At 44.2% G+C, this 16,007-nt stretch overlaps 1 protein-coding gene across 10 annotated transcripts in view; it reads right to left on the bottom strand.

Annotated features, from left to right (window-relative positions):
• FGGY (FGGY carbohydrate kinase domain containing) overlaps nucleotides 1-16,007 on the bottom strand; it is a 418,161-nt gene that overhangs the window by 174,700 nt on the left and 227,454 nt on the right. For all 10 annotated transcript variants that reach the window (XR_003609898.2, XR_003609900.2, XM_028106807.2 and 7 more), the window contains one exon: nucleotides 12,668-12,771. Coding sequence is in view for 8 of the 10 variants with exons in the window: in XM_028106807.2 (XP_027962608.1) it covers nucleotides 12,668-12,771 (104 nt within the window). In the remaining 2 variants the exon portion in view is untranslated. The remainder of the gene's footprint in view (nucleotides 1-12,667; nucleotides 12,772-16,007) is intronic.

Consider the following 16,007-nt stretch of genomic DNA (forward strand, 5'->3'; position numbering starts at 1 on the left):
ATTCTATTATTATTAAGTATAAACCTATTCCTTGCTCATTTTTGAAATACTGTCCCCAACAAATTCTTCTTCTTTGCACACCAGACAGGAACCTGAGTAGCCTTTTCCTTTGTGAATATTTCTTTCTCTTTTTTAGATCCAAGATTTTACATCCTTAAATTTGGGGTTTGGTGTTTCATATCTATTTCATGGGGGATACAAATTATTTGCTGGTAGTGTATCTCTGGGGTTGAGCCCAATTATAAACTATGTGTCGAGCACCTAGTGAGCCCTAGAGACAGAGCATGAAGTAGGCTTTCCCCCAACTGCTCACAGCGCTCCGGCTTATGGGGAAGACATGGGTCATGACAAGCGCTGGGCTGGAGCTGTGCAGGAGGAGCTAGGAAGGTCCGCAGGGGCAAGGCTAACTAACCGTGGTAGAGGAAGAAGAGAGCCTTGCAGAGATGCCTAAGCTGGATCTCTGGGGAAGACACACACCAAGGATGGCACAGTGACCGAGGACACGGGCTTGAGGTCCCTGTGCTTCGGTACAACCTCAGCTCCACCCCTTGCCCTGTGAACTTTCCAAGCCTCAGTTTACTCTTCTGAACACTGGAGATCATAACTCAATGAGAACCACCCCAGACTTAACTGGGAGCATTAAATACAGAAAATGCTCAATAAATGTGAATGGTAACAATGGTGATGATTCTGGTGATGACGGTATCCACCATGCAGAAGGGAGATGTAGCCACTCCAGGCAGATAAAACACATGCTCAAAGGCTGGGCAAAGGAGAGCACATGGACTTCTTTCCAGAAGAGCGAACAGAATTTTGTACTGCATCTAAAGCAGTTCACATACCAAGTTCTTCCCTGATTCATTTGATGGTAAAATCCGATGTGAACTGATCAAACTATTTAGAATCCATTTAACCTACTTGGTGTGAATATTCGTAAGTTTTACTGTAGAAATACTGATGTGTTTTATTAGGACAGGACCCCAGACCTGTCCAGCAGTGTCATGTAACATACTGTCATACATCCACTATTAACTTTTACAAGTGTGGATATTGTCTATTCTCAAACATCTTGGGCCCCATGGAATTCAGATAAGGATGTGTGAATGTACTTGCCAGACTATAGATGAAAAGTGAGGGACAGTGAGTGATAAAGCTAGAGGTGGGTAGGACCCAGATCACATGAAATCTGCCATGCCCTGCTTGGATTCTGGGACTCAGGAGACACACCAAGAGATTTTAATCAAGACTGTGAAGCCATCAGACTTAATACTGAGAAGCATCTTCACTGTGGTCTATCAGGGTAGGCAGGTCCATGTAAATTAGTGTCTTGCACATCACAGAAAAACAAATATACATATTAATAAAACAGGCCAATTTCTCTCAGGTTCTGTCTTCTTTTTCATAGGCCATTTCCCTAATTCCAGAGAACCTTAGCCATATATTCCAAGGCCATAGTAAATCTCTCAGGTAGGAGTTATATGGAAACCTAAGGAAGTTTCAGTAAATTTTAACATGCAGGCAGATGATAGGTGCCCAAGTCAGGGAGGCTCCATGACTGGTCTAAGCCAAGCAGCACCTTCCAGCTAAATGTACCCTTGACCTACAGAATCAAGACCCAGTCTCTTCCTGGCTCCACACAAGGCCGCAACCAATGGTTGAAAAGCCCATACATAAATTTGGCAACTGGATGTAGTGGATACTTTTCAATCAGTTTTATGTTTTTGCTTTTGGCCTGTTTCAAGCCATAATTTACTGAAAAACTCAGTTCTCAAGTGGGTGGAATTTTGTTACTGGATTGACCAAGGCTCTGTGTCAAATGGGGAGAGTCTGTTGATCAAATAAAGAACTAAAGCCTTCCTGAAGACTAGGTAGTTCACATGCTGGTTCTTCCTTTCACACATAGCCTATAAATCCATAAAAAAAAGTTAAGTCAAACTGGTATGGCATGATCTGGTCTTCAATGAACTTTTATGTATATCCGGTATACTGTATTTGGCTACCTAGTATGTTTCTGCCTGTCTTTCTATCCATCCATCAATCCAACATGTACTGGCTCCAAACCACATGTCAGGTACTGTGCTAAGAGCAAGGAAATGGAAACCTACTGTTTTGAGATCTCTTTCTGTTCCCTCCCTAAGTAATAAAGGCTACATGCTGGTATCATTTCATAGTGTCACCGAAAAGATGCACACTTACAATGTTCTCTTTCTCAAACATCACTAAACTCAGTTCTCTAGGGGCTTTAAAAATACATGGCAGGGGTGAATTTTATGTGAATGATCTTTCATTAAAACAGTTTTTTTAAATACATGACAGCATTGCAGTAACTTTCACCTCCTCTGGATTTAAGACTCCTTTTTTTTTTTTAATTGAATGTATCCTTAATCTTTAACAACATGGTCAAATGTCCATTTAGTTTTCCTTTTGAACATTTTTTCCTATTGGCAGTAGGGAACCACTGACTATTCATTAGGAAGAGACTTTCAGTCTCAATCCTATATATAGTCTTGACTGTGCAATAAATTTCTCATGGGTTTTCCTGGGATCTTCGGTTTCTTAGATGTTCTTGTTCCTCGTGCTCTAACAGTGTTTAAGTGGAAGAAGAGAAATGACCCCTAACTTACAATGGCTCTGGGGGACAAAATATATGAAAATTTAATTAACATATGAAAAAAAGAGGCTCTTGGAGCATAGAAGGGGAGTTGGAGAGGGGAATGAGAAAAATAAGAGAAAATCAACACGGCCAAACTACTAAAACTTCTGAACTAAATACACATAAAACTAAGTGAACAGGAGCGTGTGGAGGTCCGTGGCGCAGTACCCAGTCCTTGGAGAGGGCTCTGGGAAGGCTGTCTTCAGCATCTTTTTCACGTGCAATGAGCCTCCGTTAAAGCACAGACACTCCTGTAACTGCTAGGTCGCCCTCAGCAGCCACACTACCAGAGTTACCCACACAGCAGATGAGTGGTAAAGGGGAAAAGGGGGAAAAAAAATCAATGTGGTTTTCATTTCATGCTCTTCCAAACGAATATAAAAACATCTTCATGAGTTGGGAGGTTGGCCGCCTGTTTTCAAATTGCCTATTTAAGTACTTGACCACAGAGCAGCAGGGAAACAGGGAAGACTCATAAATACTCTCCTCCCCTGGGACGATGGTGACAAATGATGCTGTTTATTTTTATTGTTATCGTTAGACTGGTGGCCTCTTGAAAGGCAGTGATTTGAAAGCCCGGGAAGAAGGGAAAACAAGAGTACTGTGGTCTAGCTTTGATCCAAGCCTAACTTTGCACTTCTCATCAGGCTTTGGAAAAGATCTACCTTGTAATCACTCCACCCCCTCATTCCCGCAAAACACACATGCGCACGGCTGGCTCACCCTGCCGCCTCTATCTCATCATTGCTCTGGGAGTTGAGAATATCAGCTCTGGAATCAAACAGTGGCGTTGCAAACCGATCTCGAGGGCTTACTAGCTATGTAACCTTTGTCTTTCTGACCCTCTGTGTGCATCTGTAAAGTGGGAGGATAATTCTGATAACTACATCAGGTTATTAGGGAGGTTTGATCAGATATTTACATTTCTTACCCCACAATAAGCATGCAGTACATTATTAGTTGTGACTCTTACTGCTGCTAGTTTTATTGTTTTCCTCTGCTTCTTTGACCATTGTTCCCGGCAGGTTGCTGTCTTTGTGGAAAGCGAGGCTCAGGCCAGTTGACAAAAACCACCAGAAGCTTTTGTTTCAGACCTTCGGAGAGGCCTTGGGTCACCTGACCTTGCATTGTTCCTGGTCTTCCAGAAACATAGGACCAGACAGCCCTGCCAGGCTTTTATAGGAGTGGAATGGCTGGGTCACATAGTAGGTGTGACTTTGTAAGAAACTGCTAAGCTCTTTTCCAAAACAGTTGTGCCGCTTCACGTCCCCACCAGCAGCGTGGAGGAGTTCCCGTCCCCACATCCTCACCAAGACTGCAGCCAATCGAAAAGCGTGCAGTGGACCTCAAGGTGGTTGCAATTTGCATTCCCCTTCCAAGTAATGATGGGGAGCATCCTTTGCTCCTCTAACACTGGCCTGCGTGAAACAGTGCCCCAGGCCCGGGCCAGTCTGCTTTGGGGGAACTTCCTCCTTCCTGCTGTGAGGAAGCTGCAGAGCTGCACCAAGGCCATCACCCAAAGAGCAAGACTCTAAGAACATGGCACAGGTCTGACGGGGCATTGCTGTGGTTAGAGTCCAGAGCCTCAGGCTCCTCAACTCTCTTTCCCCAAGAGAACAGACATCAGGCTATAGAAGGACTCTGAGACAAAATGTGTCCTGATGAGCTGCTGGCGGCGGGGCGGGGGGAGGAGTAGGGAGGGTCAGTTCTCCTCCTAAGGGTACAGGCTGGTGGGGAGGGTGGGCAGAGCACAGGACTGGAAAGCGCTGGAAGGCTGTCATGGTAGAGGAAAGGAGAGAAAGCAAGTATGGATGGTTCGTGTATCCCACGACTCACTAGGTAACACTGTTCAATGAAAAATCTTACTTCCCAGAGAGGCCAAATGAATACCCGGATATCTCTGGTAAAGTGGGGTGGGCAACAGACTGCCAGCAACTCACATGTGAGGGGCTTCTTCCACTCAAGCCCCATTCAGCAGAGACAGATGATGAAAGGTGGATCAGGAAGAAGTAAGAAGACCCTCTGGAAAATCCAAGCACTTGCACACTTCTGGGACAAATGGGTGGGAAGCAATCCAACCATGCAGTCACTAAGCATCTACTACGCCCTAGCTCCTAACTGGACAGGATGGGCCAACAGGGGCCACAGGAGACATGGACCCACTGAGCAAGTCTGCTTCATCTGAGATACAAGTCGGTACCAGTAAAACACAAATAACAATAACTATTGGTCTGTGCCTGGGGCCAAAAGAAGAGAATAATAAACCACATCAGAGTAGCTGAAGAATTAAGTTGGGCTAGAAGGAAATAAGTGAAAACTAACATTTATTGTATGTTTTTTAAAATGATGATGAAGTAATTTCTATACATATATTTAGAACAGTGCCTGAATTATAGTAAGCACTATATAAGTGATTGCAGATACTACTGTTTTTAATTTTTTCTGGTCTTCCTTTCTGTTTTTTCAACAAGCTTTGTCGAGGTGTAATTAGCATGCACTAAGCTGCATATATTGACAGAGTCTGATTTGATAAGTCTTGACACAGCATACACCAGTGAAGACATTACCATAATCAAGGTAAACATCTCCATCAACCCCAAAGTTTCCTTGTGCCATCTGTGTTCTGCCTATCCTCCTGGCTGCCACCGTACCTGCTCTCCTGCTCTCACGGCTGATCTGCTCTCTGTCACTATATGTTAGTCTGCATTACTTAGAATTTTAAATAAATGGAATCACATAGTCTGTACTTTTTTGGGGTTTGGTTTCTATCAGCCTACTTACGTTGAGATCAATGCATGCTGTATTTTATATGAATAGTTCATTCCCTTTTATTGCTTAGTAGTAAACCATTATAATGGACATCCCAATAGCATAGTCTTCTAGTCACCGTAGACAGACATTTGGGCTGTTTCCAATGGGGGGGCTATTATAAATAAAGCGGTTGTGAGCATCTCTGTACAAGTTTATGAGCAGACATAGGCTTTCGTGAGCAGGATGGCTGAATCACATGGTAGGTGTACATTAACTCTGGAAGAAACTGCTAACCTCTTTTCCAAGGTGGTTGTGCCATTTCACGCCCCCACCAGCAGCATGTAAATTCCAGTCCCCACATCCTCGCCCTGAGACTGGCCATTCCAATAAGCGTGTATGTCACTGTGGTTTGGGTTTGCATGTTCCTAATGATGAATGATGGTGAGAATCTTCTCAGGTGCTTGTCTTTCAAATCTTTTCTTTGGTGAGAAGTCTGCACCAACATTTGCTCATATTTGCATTGAGCCTGTTCTCCTTCTCCTCTGGACCTTTGCAAGAAGCTATTGAACTGAAAGGGAAGAGCGAGGCCTCTGAGGTCAGTCCCCTAGAGGGCTTGAACAGGGCATGACCCACTCAACTACTGTTTGCCTCACTCTTCTCACTTGGGAAATGAAGACAGTAATGGTGGCTCTCTCCCAGAATTGTTGCTTACATGACATAAAGGATTCAGCACAGTGCTGGGTACACTGTAGGTGCCGGATAGATGGGAGCAGCTAATACTACTGTCTGTCTCCTCATATTGACTGAGGCTGGTCCAGAGCTGTTCAGTGTCCTCCTCGTCCGGAACAGTGTAGAACTTCCCTAGCCTCAAATGCCAGGAGAAGCACTACCCTGAGCTTCCTGAGTATATGACCTGTTTCTTACTGCTCACAGAACCACATCAACCCTCCCCTTGACAAACTGATGCCTAGCATATAGTCTATTTTCAATAAATGTGGTTGTGAGGCCCTGGGCCAGCCTCCATATGGAGAGTCTCCGGGGAATGGTGGTGACTTAAGAGGGAGCAGGGCACTTTATGCACAGAACCCTAATTCTTTCATTGGCAGGTGTAACAGTGATCCTATTTGTACCATGAAGACCCCCTTCCTTGTCCACCTTTCTCAATGACCTCAGCCAATACCACTTGCTAAAGAGACTGAGATAGAGAAACTGGTCCTACCTGACTACTCTCTTCTTAGCGGTGATACCTGCTAACAGAAGGTTAAGACATGTGGCTTAAAGGTGTTCAAGATACCTGCTAACAGAAGGTGTTCAAGACATGTGGCTATTCTCCCCACCTGTGGTGCCCTCCTGATGGGCCTGCACATAACCGCATCCCATCCAGAACTCAGAGGAAGTCACCTGCACGGTGTTGTAGACACAGAAGAGAAAAACAAAGTGAAGAGAGAGGACAGGGCATGTGGCCTGAAACTGGGCTGGCAGGAAGTGTCCCAGTGCAATCAGGGAAATAGCACATCCTATAGGAAAACGTCCTTGTCTACTCAAGACTTTGGGCAGGCCCTTCTCCCTATTCCCACCACACTCTGGTCGTGCACTGACCATAGCAATTCCCATCTGTGCTGCAGTTGTCCCCTTCTTGTCTCCTTTTTTTTGTTTTTTTAAGATTTTACTTATTTATTTGACAGAGAGAGACACAGCGAGAGAGGGAACACAAGCAGGGGGAGCGGAAGAGGGAGAAGCAGGCTTCCCCGAGGAGCAGGGAGCCCGATGCGGGGCTGGATCCCAGGACCCCGGAGATCATGACCTGAGTGGAAGGCAGACGCCTAACGACTGAGCCACCCAGGCGCCCCTTCTTGTCTCTTTCTCAATGAAGGCAGGCATTCCACGTTCATCATATTGATCTTAATACCCTTAGCACTTAGCCAGGCAGGTACAAGAAAATGTTTCCATCATGAGTGAATGATTTAATGAATGATTTAAAAATAAACTTTTAATTTTAGAATAGTTTTAGATTACAGAAGACTTATGAAAATAGTACAGAGCCCCCATATACCCCACATCCAGATTCCCCTACCATTAATATCCCACATGAGGCAGAAATATCACAATTACAGAGCAATATTGATATATCATTACTAAATGCCTTACTTTATTCAAATTTGCTGAGTTTTCACCTAATGTCCTTTTTCTGTTCCAGGACCCCACCCACGACCCTACATTACATTTAGTTGTCCTATCTGTTTAGGTGATGATTCTTTAGACTTTGCTTTTTGATGACTTTCCCAGTTTCGAGGAGTACGGGTCAGGTATTTCACAGAAATTCTCTCAGTTTGGATTTGCTGATTTTTTTCTTAGGATCAGACTATGGTTATGGGTTTTGAGGAGGATGATGAAGTGCCATTCTCATTAAATCATATCAACAGTACATATTATCAACATGGCTTATCATCGTTGATGTTGACCTTCGCCACCTGGCGGAGGTAACGTTTGTCAGACTTCTCTGTAAAATTATACTTTTCCCCCCTTTTTCACACTGTCCACTTAGAATGAAAGTCACTAAGTGCAGCTCACCCTTAAGGAGTGGGAAATTATGTTCCACCTCATTGATGGGGAAGTATTTATATAAATTACTTGGAATTCTTCTGCAGGAGAGATTTGTCTTATTCATTTAGTCATTCATGGACTCATGATATTTGTGTGATACTTTAGGTTATTATCCAGTACCACTTTATTTTGCCGCCCACATTGTTCCAGTCTTGGTCACTGGGAGCACCCTCAGTTGGCTCCTGATTATATATATATATATATATATATATTTTTTTTTTTTTTTTTTTTTTTTTTTTTTGAGCATTTCCTCACTTTTCTGGCACTATAAGATGCCCCAGGCTTATCTCCTCCATTTCCTGCTCCAGTCCTAGAATCAACCATTTCTCTAAGGAATCCTGGCTCTTTTTATTGGAGAAATATATTAGAAACCAAGATCTGGGTATTCGTATGCTTGGAACAACTAGCTGCTGGGGTATTCTGTTTTCTAGATCCTCTCAACTGTCAGAGCTAGGAAATATATGTATGTTTACTAACAGGAAGTGTCCCAATGGGATCAGCGAAATAGCACATCCTATAGGAAAACGTCCTTGTCTACTCAAGACTTTGGGTGGGCCCTTCTCCCTATTCCCACCACACTCTGGTCGTGCACTGTATATCTACACACGTCTATAGATACTTGTATGTGTATCTATGTGTAAACCAGATGAAGCTAAACATGAGTTCACTCTGATGCCTCTAATTCAAACCCATTACCAAACGGATCATTCTGGCCTTCATGAATCATTTTTTAATAACAGCACTGTATTTGGTCTTTTATGCTGGGAATAGTGACAAGCCGTTTACAAAGATCACCCCATTTAATCCTCAAAACATCTTTATGGGTAAATACTATTGCTCACATTGAACAGATGAGAACACTGAGGAAGTAGAAGATGGAGTATCTGATCTAAATGTAGTACGTGGAGGGGCCAGCACAAGAGCCTGCGTCCTTGGGATCGACAGAACCACCATCCCCACATTCATTTAAGTCCTTGCAAAAAACCTCAGTTCTGAGTGATTTAAGATGCAGATGTAATTCCCAGCCCTCAACAACTAGTGTTCTGTTCACATCTTACCTCTTCAATACTTCTTCCACTTTCCAGGGTCCTCTCCTCATCTGACATGCTAACTGCAACACAGGTTGCCAAGTTACCGCTTGACTTGACGACGCCAGGAAAGGGGTGGTAGAGCAATGGCAAGGATCATCTCCATCTGACCCCGTGACTTTTCAACCTCTGGCTAACCCCCGCTGTGTATTATCTTGGGTTTGGGGGACTTGGTAGTAATTAACTCTGAACAAGCAGCTCTGCTTTCATGGAGTTAAAAAAAGGAACAAGTATTCATTTTTCCTTGTTAATTAAATCACCTAAAGGAAGATAAATGTACAGCCCACACTTGTATCTTCCAAAATATCAAAGGCCTGATTAGTAGGGCTTATGTTCAACCTCAAGCTTTTTTCCAGATTCCTGGAAGTAACAGGGACCGGGAGTAAGGAACTTCTAAGTATTTATGAATAATTGCTTACTTGGACATTCATTCATTCATTCATTCATTATCTAGAAAGAGGCAACCGGGATCAAGCATAAAATATTCTTGGGAATTCTGACTCAATCAATGTACTGAATCAGAAACATCAGCAGTGCACAGACAGGAAGAAACAGAATCCTTTAGACCAGGTTGAATACCACTTTTTGAAAAGCTCAGAGCCCCTTCTGGTCCCTGTGTTCTGTTTGGTGAATTTTTCCTGACAGTTGGTGGTTTTATTTGCCAGAACCACAACAAAGGGGGTCCTTGAGTTTCCCCGGGAGTGTTTCCTTAGACCCGCACCTCCCCTAGACCTCACAAAGGTGTTATTGTTGCTAGCTCACTGGGCGCCCGGCACCTGAGCAAGATCAAAGGCACTTTCTGATGCCAGCATGACCACAGTCTCGCCCTCACCACATAACATTAAAGCTGATGATTAATCCCGTTGGCCCAGAAGGTCCCTTCCCACTCCCAAGTACAAAGCGGGATGGGGGTGGGGACTTTATTTCCAGCACAACACGACCATAATAAACTGGCATTTTATGGCCCTCATTCATTGCAACCAACTGCAGCTGCCCATCAAACTCGTTAAAGCCCCAACAGTTGCTTCATGTGAGCCTTATATGACACTAGGAAAGTGTACTAAGAATCTCCACCATATCTGAGTGTCTGCTCTGTACTAGATATATACGTGCACGATTCACAGTAACCAGCAACACCATGAGACTGGCAGAGCCACCCCCGATGGGATGGAGGAGGGACGTGAGATTCGGAAAAGTAGCTCACCTCTCAGGTCACAAGCCCAAAAAGTGCATGAACAGGTGTTGAACCCACATCTGGATAGCTCTGAAGCCCAGGCTGTCTCCACTTCTTTGAGGGACATGACCATCGTGCACAACACAGCAAGGCACTGAGAGGGATGCGTTTGGGAATGAGACAGAGCTGGGTCTGAGTGCTGAGCTCCAGCTTAACAGCTTGTGACCCAGGGAACATTGCTGGACTTTTCTACTCCTTAGCTGCCTGATTGGCAAAATGGATCCTGTAGGAAAAGGGAGTACCATCTCCATTAAGAGACAAGGAGAATGAGAAGTGGGGACACGACAAAGTCCCTCACATTCATTTGGATTTGCTTCTGCTCAGAAATCTGAATTGAGTGTAGTAAAAGTGCCTGAAATTCAGATTTCACAGGAGAAACCAGATTAGAAGTGTCCCTGTGAAAATGGGGGTGATTTAAATAGGTTTCAGTCAGGGTTCAGTTAAGACAAGCTAACCAGTGTAGACTCGTGTCTAGGGAGATGAGTGCGGGCTGCCCAGCAGGGCAGCCCCTGTGTGAGGAGGCCTGAGGCCTCTGCAGACCTTTGCCTTCAGGGATAGCTGGGCCCTACAACAGGCCTGCTGTTAACTTCAGTTAAAGAAGTTCCACTTAAGACCTTGTCCACAGAAACAAGTAAAAGGAAAACGGGGGCGGGGAGGGGATGCCTGGGTGCCTCAGTCGGTTAAGCATCTGCCTTCGGCTCGGGTCATGATACCAGGTTCCTGGGATGGAGTCCCGCATGGGGCTCCCTGCTCAGCGGGGAGCCTGCTTCTCCCTGTGCCTCTGCCTCTCCCTTTGCTCGTGCTCGCTCTTGCTCTCTCTCTCTCACACACACATACAAATAAATAAAATCTTAAAAAAAAAAAGAAAACTTTTTGTTTGTTTGTTTTTGGTGGGGGGAAGGGGAGGATCAAGGGAATCTATGACCTTGGAATCTAACATAAATGTCCCCTCAGGAAGGTGTCCCTAACCCAAAACCCTTCCCAGGCAGAGTTAGTCCCGGTCTCCTTTCTGCCCGACAGCACCAGCACAACTCATCAAGAGCTAACCACTATGGTGTGCTTACTTTATGTGAAGCACACTGCAGCCTCATTTCATGCTCAGAATACTAGGAGCCGTGTACTAGAACTCTCCACATTTTGTAGATAAGGAATCTGAGGCCCGGAGGGGATAAATACCTCACCAGGGGGCCCGTACTTAGTAAGCAGAGTTGGTAAAATTGGAAACCAATGGGGCTGGCACTACCATCTCCGTGAAATGGGAAGCTGTGCACAGTGTTCGGCACATGGTAGATGCTCAGGATCACAGGTTCAATCTGAATGGATATCCTGGGGCCTTGTACTATTAATGCCAGCTATAATTGTGCCTCATCAATGGCAGGACTTCTGTCACCCTTATGTCCCCAAGGTTCAGCACAGCTCCAGACACAAGAAGAGGGGATAAGTAAGTAAGTAAATGTATCACTATTTACTCAACCAAAATATTTAATGGTAAAAAAGGCTCACTGGTCCCTACTGTTACTTCAACACAGTTTGACACGGCACATGATTCCCTCCATGGCTGCAGAGATTCTGCCCCTGGACTGTGTCCACGCTAATCCTTGCCCACCTTCCCCCTCCTTCTCTCCCTCTCTCCCTCTATTTTACTCATCTGGGAAAAATCCAAGGAGTCGTCCATCTAAGTTTAACAGAGTAATGACTTTTAAATAAAAATATGGTAGAAATGGGTACTTATCAAAATGGAATGCTTTCAGACTCATGCATTTAAAGGAGATATAAATTTTAGGGCAGGCACTAAATTTTAACTGCAATCTTGGGAGAACGCCTTTCCACTAATTCATGGAGAAAAATTAACAGTGAAAATTGCTTATCAGTGTTCTTTTGAAGTCATGATATGCAGCCTGATTCTATAGATCATCAGGGCGCTCCCAGGGAGATGGATTTATATTGATTTGGAGAGAGCTCAGTGGCCAAGGAAAATAGACACCCCTTTGCAGAGAAGACTCAGCAACCCATTAGGGACAGATCCGCCTGGGAGCAAGGCGTTGCCACCCTTGGATCCAATTTCACCCCTCACGCCTGGGCTCTCTGACCAGGGTGATGTCAAAGACAGACTCAGACCTTTGCACACTTTTTAAGAATCTGGCCCCTGGAAAAAGAAAGATCCGGCAAATCAAAGCACAGCTTTTGGGAGACGGGCTGGGCTTCTGGCTAGACAGCAGGCGGGCAGCAGGAAGGAAGGAACTGACAGGCAAAGGGGCCAGCAAGTCACATCTCCTCTTAGGCTGCCCCTCCCCCCACCAAGGGGTGGTGGCCCTGCCCCCTGCCCAGCAGACTCACCCCCATGTGACAAGAAGAGGTTCCACAGATGACAGCCAGCCGTGACGTCACTGGCTGTCCCTCACAGGCGAGGCCGTACCCTCTCACATCTGCTCCAATCACTCCTGTGAGAAAGCAGAACAAAACAAAACCCTCTTTAAAAAATGCTAAAATGGAGAATGAGAAAAGAAAGCTAAGAACAAGCATAGGACACTCCTTTATACAGCCAAACACTGAGAGAGCATTCCTGTGCAGGCCCGTCTCAGATGGAAAGCAAGAGAACATACCTGCCTGCCATGGGGAAACTAGGTAACTCGTGCTGTCCTTGCTTAATCTGGTCAGTGTACAGCATCTAACCATTGTAGGAATCACAGTAACCGTAGTCAGAGTAATAAAAGCATCGGCCATCCATGATTCTACACTCAGAAAATACCAGGCACTGTGCTGAATATTTATGTGCATGACCTCCCTTTCTATTAACCCTGTCAAGTCCCTACTGTTAGTGCCACACCCCTCGGTGTAGAAACCGAGGCACACAGAGGTTGAGTGACCCGACCAAGGTCACACTGCTAGTGAAGGTCAGAGATGAATGGGATTTGGCTTAACACATCCCATTTCAATCTCAAAGAAGGCAACTGAGCTGTGTGATGACTAAATCTTTTTGGCATCTCTAGGTCCCCATTCTTACTACTACTTATCACAGAACTCTTGGTGTAAAGGACAGGGTGACTGACAGTGAGTTTCTGTTCAAAGAATGCGCGATAATGGAGACTTTCCCGTAAATGGTATAAGCTCGGGCTTCTTCTGCACAGACTGTATTTGTTGATACTTGCTGGATAAATGAAGTTATAAATGTGATGACAGAGCTAAAAGGACTATTTAGATCCTAGAATGGTCCATCGTTTATTCAAATGTCCAACAAGCATTTTCTATGCACAAAACCATACAGCAGGCGTCATGAAGTGGGAGCGGCAAACATGCCAACATTCCTCACTACAACACAGGCCGGGGGGCAGCATGTGGGGGCAGGGCGGAGACGGGGCTCCCGCGGACCTCCCCATCTCCACGCAGCACCAGCCTCGCCCCCACTCCCCACTCTCTTTCCCACTTCAAGACCTCTGCACTTGTTCTTGCCTCTATCTGAAATGCCATTCCCCAACCTCTTTGCCAGGTTACCCCCTATTTATTCCTCACTCCAATGTTACTTCCTCAGGCGGCTTCCCTGGTCCTCCAGGAAAGATGGGAGTCTCCCTGTTCAGTATTCAAACACACCCTTGAACTTCCCTAGCACACAAGATAGTGTTTTGTCTTTTTTTTAATTTAAATACAAGTAGCCAACATATAGCACATCATTAGTCTCAGATGTAGTGTTCAGTAATTCATCAGTTGCATATAACACCCAGTGCTCTTCACATCATGTGCCCTCCTTAATGCCCATCACCCAGGTACCCTACTCCCCCTCCACCTCCCCTCCAGCAACCCTCAGTTTGTTTCCTATAGTTAAGAGTCTCTCATGGTTTTTCTCCCTCTCTGATGACTTCCCATTCAGTTTTCCCTCCCTTCTCTTATGATCCTTTGTGCTGTTTCTTATATTGCACATGAGTGAAACCATATGATAATTTGATTTACTTATTTTGCTCAGCATAATACCCTCCAGTTCCATGTAAATGGTTATGTAAATGGTTAAGATTTCATCCTTTCTGATGGCTAAGTAATATTCCATTGTGTGTGTGTGTATACCACATCTTTTTTATCCAGTCATCTGTCAATGGATATCTGGGCTCTTTCCATAGTTTGGCTATTGTAGACCTTGCTGCTATGTACATTGGGGTGCAGGTGCCCCTTCAGATCACTACATTTGTATCTTTGGGGTAAATACCTAATAGTGCAATTGCCTGGTCGTAGGGTAGCTCTATTTTCAACTTCTTGAGGAAGTTGTCCATACTGTTTTCCAGAGTGGCTATACCAGCTTGCATTCCCAACAGCAGTGTAAGAGGGTTCCCCTTTCTCCACATCCTCGCCAACATCTGTTGTTTCCTGTCTTGTTCATTTTAGCCATTCTGACTGGTGTGAGGTGGTATCTCACTGTGGTTTTGATCTGTATTTCCCTGATGCTGAGTGGTGTTGAGCATTTTTTCATGTGTCTGTTGGCCATCTGGATGTCTCCTATGGAGAAATGTCTGTTCATGTCTTCTGCCCATTTCTTGATGGATTACTTGTTTTTTGGGTGTTGAGTTTGATTAAGTTCTTTATAGATCATGGATACTAGCCCTTTATCTGATGTGTCATTTGCAAATATCTTCTCCCATTCTATAGGTTGCCTTTTAGTTTTTTTGGCTGTTTCCTTTCTGTGCAGGTTTTTATCTTGATCAAGTCCCAGTAGTTCATTTTTGCTTTTGTTTCCCTTGCCTTTGGAGACTTGTCTATCAAGAAGTTGCTGTGGCCAAGGTCGGAGAGGTTGCTGCCCGTGTTCTCCTCTAGGATTTTGATGGATTCCTGTCTCACATTTAGGTCTTTCATCCATTTTGAGTTTATCTTTGTGTACGGTGTAAGAAAATGGTCAAATTTCATTCATCTAGATGTGGTTGTCCAATTTTATTGGATGCACCATTTACTGAAGAGACTGTCCTTTTTCCATTGGATGTTCTTCCCTGCTTTGTCGAAGACTGGTTGACCACAGAGTTGAGGGTCCATTTCTGGGTTCTCTATTTTGGTTCCACTGATCTATGTGTCTGTTTTTGTGCCAATATCATACTGTCTTGATGATTATAGCTTTGTAATAGAGCTTGAAGTCTTGCATTGTGATGCCACCAGCTTTGGTTTTCTTTTTCAACATTCCTCTGGCTATTCACGGTATTTTCTGATTCCATACAAATTTTAAGATTATTTGTTCCAGCTCTGTGAAAAGTGTCGATGATATTTTGATAGGGTAAGGATTGCATTGAATGTGTACATTGCTCTGGGTAGCACAGACATTTTAATAATATTTATTCTTCCAATCCACAAGCATGGAATGTTTTTCCATTTCTTTGTGTCTTCCATGATTTCTTTCATAAGTGTTCTGTAGTTTTTAAAATACAGATCCTTTGCCTCTTTGGTTAGATTTATTCCTAGGTATCTTAACGGTTTTTGATACAATTGTAAATGGGATTGATTCCTTAATTTCTCTTTCTTCTGTCTCATTGTTAGTGTATAGAAATGCTACTAATTTCTGTGCATTGATTTTATATACTGTCACATTACTGAATTCTTGTATGAGTTCTAGCAATTTGGGGGTGGAGTCTTTTGGGTTTTCCACACAGAGTATCATGTCATCTGCAAAGAGTAAGAGTTTGACTTCTTCTTTGCCAATTTGAATACC

This window comes from Eumetopias jubatus, unplaced genomic scaffold, assembly GCF_037043125.1.
Source record: "Eumetopias jubatus isolate StellerSeaLion01/CBP00866 unplaced genomic scaffold, mEumJub1_p1.0 scaffold_4, whole genome shotgun sequence".
Classification (NCBI taxonomy): domain Eukaryota; kingdom Metazoa; phylum Chordata; class Mammalia; order Carnivora; family Otariidae; genus Eumetopias; species Eumetopias jubatus.